The 7,961-nt window shown below is 38.6% G+C and overlaps 1 protein-coding gene across 2 annotated transcripts in view; it reads left to right on the top strand.

Annotated features, from left to right (window-relative positions):
- The first annotated feature begins 445 nt into the window (after positions 1-445).
- The window catches only part of RASA3 (RAS p21 protein activator 3), a 96,559-nt gene continuing 89,043 nt past the window's right edge, over positions 446-7,961 (top strand). For both annotated transcript variants that reach the window (XM_026851067.1, XM_026851057.1), the window contains exon 1: positions 446-560. In XM_026851067.1, the coding sequence (XP_026706868.1) occupies positions 487-560 (74 nt within the window). In that variant the 5' untranslated portion in view covers positions 446-486. The remainder of the gene's footprint in view (positions 561-7,961) is intronic.

The following is a 7,961-nucleotide window of genomic DNA, read 5'->3' as shown; positions in this document are numbered from 1 at the left end:
CTCCACATCTTCGGAGAGTGGTGGAGGATTGATCCTTATTTGCTGTGTTTTGGTAATGCCTTTAGCATAAAATCAGTGGGTTGTATTGGAATGCTTTATTACCATGGTGTATTGTGTTCCTGGTATCTTGTGGGAGGACTGATGAAAACTGAAACACAAATTTGCAAGGAAGCACCCAAATATATGTAAATAAATCGGCCACAACAAACTGTTGAGCTGTTGCTGGCTACTGCTGAAGTCTGAACTCGGTGACTGTCAGGAGCTGCTGCCTTGGAAACAGAATACTACTGTTAAGTTTAATAGACATGTCACATTTGGGAAGAAAAATACAATGTAATACTTCGTTTTAGCCATGTTGCTGACACTGCATTAGTTGACAGATGACTAATTTATGGATAATGTTTTAATATGTAATCCTTCTGGATTTTTTCTTTCTTGTCTTTAGGTGAAGCCAAAAATCTTCCTACATATCCGGGGCCAAACAAGATGAGAGATTGCTACTGTACTGTAAACCTGGACCAGGAGGAGGTTTTCAGGACCAAAATAGTGAAGTCATTATGGTAACAAATACATATATACGTGTTCTGTTAACTCTTCGCAGTCTCTGCTTATTACATTTTTTTGATGTTCCAAAGATACTTTTTTTTAGGGAGGGGGGAAGAGGGGTGATGAATATAATCCTTCTTACAGTTTAAGAACACCAGTGGCAGAACTATTAATGTCACAATTTCTACCTGTATATGTGGGAAAATGTCTTCACCAAGGCAAGACGTATTGACTCTTTTCCTAAGAATGTACAGCTAGTGTTCTTTTCTTTCTGCAGTATTTGTTTTGAACTTCCCTAAGCTTTTTAGATCTCAGCTTAGAAGGGAGCACTGAACTCCACTTCGTGTCTGTCTATGCTTAAAATTTTGCATTGGTCTAGCTATCCTGATGGGTAGAGTTAGGGTTGTTGTGTTTGTTTTTTTTTTTCTCCTGTCATGAGGATGCAACTGAAATTAGATGTTTGAACATAAGATGCCTGTCTGATTATCTTGGACACTTCTTGTGAGACTGTAGAAGCCAAATGCAGAACAAAACAGAACAAGGAGCATGTAGCAAAAGTTAAAATGTGTTCTCCTGGACATCCCCAAACATAAAAAAAAAAAAAAAAGAATAAGGCTGGGCATACATGTGTACTCTGGCAAGTTAGGCTTTTTTTTTGAGTGGAGGGAAAGAAGAAGCAAGGAATAGTCAAGTTTATAACTAAAAATATAAAGTGGGAAAAGAGTGAGAGTTGGGTAATACAGTTAGGAATTTGCTATTTGTCTTGTTAATGCAAATAATTTCCTTTGAGAAATAGCTCTAGACCTCATCCCCAACCCCCCAGAAGTACTTAATGCATTTGAGGATGCAAGACTGAGTAGCTTGAACTGGGACTTATTCCCTTAAGTTACTTTAGTAGTTTTCCCGCATAATTTTTTGTCACCTTTGAGTCTTTGTTCCTCACCTTATATTCTGATATGGTATACTGGTGTCCACAATGGAGACTTTTCTTTTTTTTGTTTCAACTGGCTCAACACAATTGGAGTGTTTTTGAATGGTGATGCTGTTTCCTGTTTGTAGTGTACTGTATTTAAAAAAAGAAAAAAGCAAAGACTGATCGCAAAGACTGATCTGTATGCTGTTTTGTTTTGGTTTAAAACCATAACTGACATGCAGTGTCCCTAAACTAGTTGTCCCTGAACCAGTTGTTTCTTTAGAAGTAACTTTGTAACTCATTTAAATTAACTCCTGGGTCAACCTACTGTAGACCTCCTGCTTGCAACTAGAAGTTGCACAGTAGGTTTTTTTGCTGCGTGACCATTAGAGCATTGCAGGGAGTGGAAGGTGGGAGCGTGGGGATGTATGAGAAGATTATATAATTTCCTTAAACTAATCCAAGTACTATTCTCTATTCTATTCTATTCTATTCTATTCTATTCTATTCTATTCTATTCTATTCTATTCTATTCTATTCTATTCTATTCTATTCTATTCTATTCTATTCTATTCTATTCTATTCTATTCTATTCTATTCTATTCTATTCTATTCTAAAATTCTATTGAGAAAACAAACTCTTAGTAGTAGGAATAAACAAGTGTAATTCCTTCAGTGGGAAAAATTTTATCTGTCTTTAGGTATCATTATAAAGCTGAAGAGGTACACTGGTGCTGTGCAGAACTGGAAGGTTTCTGGTTTTCTGTGGAGCTAAGTTGTTTTCATTGATTGAGGTGAATTCAGAGCGATGCAATGATCAGAGGTCTGGAAAACATAACCAATAAGGAATGGTTAAGAGATTGGAATTATTTAGCCTAGAGAAGAGGGATAAGAGTAGATATAACTATATAAATACGTTAAAAAAACAAAACAAAAAACCCCCAAGCAACAAGACACCACACACATATACCCCCCCCCCCAAAAAAAAAAAAAAAAAAAAAAAAAAAGAGGGAGGTAATTTCTCTGTATGTCCTGTATGGATATAGCAAGTAATAATGAACTTAAAATAGCAGTGGGGGAGGAAGTTTAGGTTAAAGTTTATTGTGAGGAAAAATCTTCCTGTTAAAGATTCTGAAGCACTGCAGTAGATTGCATTGGCTTTTCCATATTTATTGCTGAAGGCTTTTAATAGGTTCTATATTATCAGTCCTGACCAAAATAGGGGGACCTTCCACATGATCTCTCAAAATCAAAAGTCCTATTTAATTTGATCTAAGGGTTGACTAAAGATGATCTCTGTTGCTTCTTCTCCCAGTGAATTCCTGTCTTCAGTGATAGTCTACCTTTTCCCTCTGTGAGATTCTATTTGCAAGTACTGTTTTTGAAAAACTTCTTCACAGTCCATGAATATTCACTTACAGACATTATTATCAACTGAATTTTACATTTATCCATATAGTTGTTTCTCTCTTCTTGTTCTTCTGTTGTATAAAAGAAAAGCTGACAAAAATTCCAAATACATGAATGGTAAAAGTGGGATGTCTTTCCAATCTGTGAGTAGGAATTGCTTTTATTTAGTGAGGCACACTCAAACAGGTACTTAATCTTTTATGACTGTTTACGTACATTAAAACAAGTGCATATACTTCCAGAAGAAGATGTTTTTCAAATTATTTCAGGTCGTACTGCAGTCGCCTATTGTTTTTTGTAAGACTCCGAGATGAGCACATAGCTGAGGAGCTAGTCATGCTGTTACATTCTTTAATGCTTGTTTGTAAATTGACTCAATCCATTGAGTAACTGTGAATTACTGGACAGGCAAGGTTTATGTGCCCTAAGGCCCGTGTAATTTGTATGCAGCAGAGAAATACCTGCTTTCATGTACAGTGTTTCTCTGACAGGTGCTTGTCGACATAATAGTGAAGTGTGTGTTGGGTCCCCTTTTCTGGGGTATTGCTGCTGTGATATGCGATGTTAGGTGGGAGCAGGGATGTGAAGCTGGGACAGTGCATGACTAAAATAATTGAATACTGCCTGAACGTCTGCGTGGGTGACACAGCCTTTGGCTGTAGTTTGAAGGGGAGAACACTGGCTCTGCTCTGTTGCTCATGCCTATTTTCTACTTCGTATCACTTCATGGCTGACACAGGGCTGACTTAATGTAAAGGAAGCTTTAAGAATTGTCTGTATTTTCATTCATACTGGTAACTCCCCCATCTTCCAGTAAGCTCGGAACATTATTTTCATGTAGCCTATGAAAAATAAAATGTTTTGTGTGAATGTTTCAATTGAAAGGTGTTTCATATGCAGCCCTAGCACTACTGACTCTGAAACAATGTCTTCTCATCAGATTTGTCCTGGAGAAACATATCTTTTCCAACTTATCTGCATTAATTGGCTCTTTTATTTGTATGAAAAGGCTTATAATTAAAGTCATGCTGAAACCCTGTCCTGTGTGCTTGGGAATTCAAGGAGGGCTTGGTTGTGGTTTTCTTTTCCTTCTTTTTCTTTTCACTCAATTGAACTTCATTAAGCTTCCACTAAGCACTGCAGAAATGTGTATTTTTCTAGGCAGGCCTTCTCCTGATGTAAAGCTCAAATACAACTGGCAAATGGGAGAAAGGAAGCAGTTATCTCTCCTTCTCAGATGGACTTGGATGAATGTCCAATTCTGGCTTGCTTAGGATATCTGTGGCAGAGCCTTCAGACTCTGACTCATGATCCCCTGTGTTTTATACTGGGACAGTGTAAGAAGTTGCCTCCCTGAGCTCTGTCCGAATCTTTGGCAACAGATTTTTATTTTATTAGGCTGCAGTAGAGGCATGAGAATACAGTTGAAAGCAGTAACCTCTTAAATCAACAAAGCACAAGTCATTCAGAACTCTTAAGTACTGAACCAGCACATCTTGTTGCCCAGACCGGTGCCTGTACCAGTGCTCTGAAGAGAATCTCTGAGTCTGATGCCCTTTATCTAAGTTTGCATCTCAAACCAAGAGCAACCAGCATGGTGAACCTTAACTCCTCTGTTTAGCAGTCAGGTGGGACTCATAAATTACAATTAGGAACTTAAATCATTCCTGCCATCCAGCTTCTATTGGTTTCTGTTAAACTGGGTGGTGGCACTGCTGCCTTGTGCTGGAAGATTTTGAGGGCTGCTGTGAGGATAACTTGGTAGCATCTGACTGAAACAAGTCAAGGGTTACAATATGGGCAGGCCTTCCTATGAAACCACAGAGCAGTGTGAAAGTACTGTTTATGTGGGGCAGTTCAGAGTCTTCCAATTTCTCTGGGGATCTTCAGACAAGCACAGTGAACATGTGGGTTGGTCAGAGCAAGCTCTCCAGGTTCCCAGGAAGAGAATCTTGAACTCTTAAAGCAGCACTGTTTTCATAAACTCCTTGGCACAAGCTTTTAGTAAATTCTAAGAAGGTCACATGCAAGTCATAAGATATGAGGGAGAGGTCAGTTAAAGCCAGGATTTAATATGCTTCTCTGTTTTGTATTTGTTGTTAAATATATATATATCTCCATCATCTGCAAAGGCACTGAATAGAGTTGGATCCATTCCATATAACCTAGCAGAGATGTATGTGAAGGGACTCATGTATTTTACGTGCTAAGGAAAGTGTGAGAATTCCTATTTTTTTAAATATACAGATCTACAACCTTTCTTTAGCTCTGAGCTCCAAGTAGACAGCCTGATAAGAATTTTGCCTATTAATTTCCTTTGCTGAACCAACTACTTACCTTCCTTCATGAGTAGCTTCAAACTTGAGGCTCCACCATGCAGGACTTGTTCCTAGCTACAGATCTTCCCCGAGGATAAACATTCTTGGCTTGTTGGCATTAAGACTGACTTTGCCTTTGCTGTTTGTATCAAATGTTTCCATTCACTTAAAGGGCAGTGTCAGCTGCAACAGGAAATCAAGGCAGCTTCTCAAATCATAGGTGAAGAATGGAAGGAATGTGACAACTCTAAATTTGTTTCAAGGATATGAATAAAGGCAAAAACTGTTGTATGTTAAGAATCAAATGGCTGACAGCGTGTACTTTAGAGACCTGAGCCAAGCGTCTTGAGTCTATGATTATTTAGTTCTCCACTATTTCACTGAGGAATTTTTTACGTGCTAAACATAGTGATCAAAGCCTGAATGAAACGGCAAATGAAGCCAGAGGCACCTTCCCCACCCCATTTTTGCTAGTCTCCAGTGAAGGTAACGGTGAGAACTGTAAGTCTACAGAATGCTAGTGAGTGTATAGTAAAATGTGCTGAGTTGATGGTTAAGGCTCTGTTCTCTTTAACAAGAGGTTGCTGTGTCTTTGTTTTAGTATTAGATTAGGTAACATTCATTCAGTAGCTCTCAGAACCTTCTCTAAGTAATTATGCTGCCATATTTAATGTTCTTGTTTTTTAATTCTAGACTTGCTTAAACCCTTTATTTTCCTATGCTTGGAGTTCATGGCTGCATAGCTAAACTCTTGTGTTCTGATAACATCTTGGATGCAGGCCATTTCTCAAATTTTAAACACAAAGTTGTTTCCCTTAGTTGGAGTGTCACCAAAATTAGCTGTTGTATCTGAGTTAGTTCCATTAGCTGCTTTCATATTCATACACTGCCAGCTCACCTCCTTGAAATAACAGCTCCTCCAACCCAGAGGCCTTGAGCTTGTTCTACAGCTTCTCTCCTGCATGCTCCCAGCTCGAACGTCCGTGTGCTGTCTGCCCCAGGGACTGCTGTCTTCTGCATTTGACTACATCTAACTGTGGCTTGAATTCCTAATATCAATAGACTTAAATTGTGAACCACCCCAAGACTTTAAGGGGAGAAGATAAGATGGATATGGGTACAACTTGAGCCTGGTCAGGGATATTATTGAAGGCAAAGACTGTATGGTTGTGTAGGGAAGTAATACAGCTGGGAAGCGTGCCAGGAAGGGAAGCAAGACTTAATGGAAGGAGGAGAATGAAGTGAGCCTTGAGACCCAAAGCAGGGTTTATGAATGAGAGCGTTTATCCCCACAAAAGCCACCCATGTGAGTTACAATTGTTGGTGTTGTAGGCTGCTCTGAGTGATTAAAAAAAAAAAAAAAAAAAAAGTAAATGCAGCTGTAATGTGACTTCTGTTGCTTGTGTGTGTCGTTTTACAGAATATTTTGGGAGGTGACTAGGGGCCAAACGGCTGCTGCTTAAAGTTATCATAATCCCTGTAAGCCTCATTGAGCCAAACCAGCAACTGTCAAGCGAGGATGATAACTGTAGCTCATGTGTGTGTCTGTCTCTTCTGAGCATAGGGTTGATAAAATACATGCTGCTTTATTGTTTCTCTATGTGGTAGCAGTGGTTGTGGCCATAGCACAACATTGTCCATCTGTGTGTCTCTGCACAGTGACACGAGAAAAAATTTCCTTAGGCTTGGTGGATGTTTGTTAAAGTGCAGACTTAACAGTGGGCATAAGTGGTGTGTTTGGATTTAGATGTTGCCTTTTGTTCCATATACTTCCTGCTGCATGCTCTCTGCCAAATCTGTGCTTCAAATATAATACTAGGTATTTTTAATAAATGGTGTAAGGAAGCTACCATGACATCTGCCAACTTTGGCTCTTACAGAGCCTGTCTTACTTGTCTGTTGTCTTGTAGCTCTGTGTCTAGCAGGAGACTGAAGTGTATTCAGATTTTATTTGGCTTGCTGTATCTGCTTTGAATAAACCTTCTCTACCCTACTCCCTTTACATATGCTGCAAAGCACAGTATAAAGTGTATTAGCCAAGAAGTAGAAAAAGCTTAGTAGTAGAAACAAACAAGTGTACTCCTTTGTACAGACTGATTTTGCTTCCCACTCACATGGCAATGTGAACTGTGGTCTTGAGTTCATGGAGCAGGATGAATCCAGTATTTCTAAACGTTTTAAAATAGTTAGAGGATGTGGAGTTGTCTGTGGCATGTTAATAGTCCTTACTTTCAATCACAAAAGCAGTTATAAAAAAAGTCCATACACAAAGAATTCTGGTTTGAGGGGTTTCATTATTATTCATGATGCAAGTCTTTCACTTCATCCACTGAAGTACTGGTGCCAAAACCAAAACTGCTTTAGCAAAAAGTATTGAGAAACAAGCACGAGGTTTTGCAACACAGACTGAAACTAAAATGTTTCTACACTGAGACATGTTTTATGAAGTCTGTTCCTCTCTGTTGATATTATTTTGATTATTTCATTAGGTATCTGAAGGTATGGAATTAAAGTTTCAAGTATTCAAGAATTTAGTAAAATGTGTAAAATTGGACAAGTTTGAATGTTTTCTAGGGTAAGAAGTTCCCATTCATCATGTTTGAAATGAGGATTCTCTTTCTTATTTGCTTTCATTCTACTTGATCTACACAGTAATTTGCTACTCCTCATTCCCTGTCTCCTCCTGAAAGTACCAATTGCCAAAACACATATTAGAAGAGATTCAGAAATAGATACCTTCAAATTGAAAGGGCTCTAAGCTGGATAGCTCTGAG

The sequence above is a fragment of the Athene cunicularia genome (assembly GCF_003259725.1).
Source record: "Athene cunicularia isolate RWA chromosome 1 unlocalized genomic scaffold, athCun1 chr1_part1, whole genome shotgun sequence".
In the NCBI taxonomy this organism is placed as follows: domain Eukaryota; kingdom Metazoa; phylum Chordata; class Aves; order Strigiformes; family Strigidae; genus Athene; species Athene cunicularia.
The sequence above is the reverse complement of the archived record's forward strand: the minus strand, read 5'-3'. Positions and strand labels throughout refer to the sequence as shown.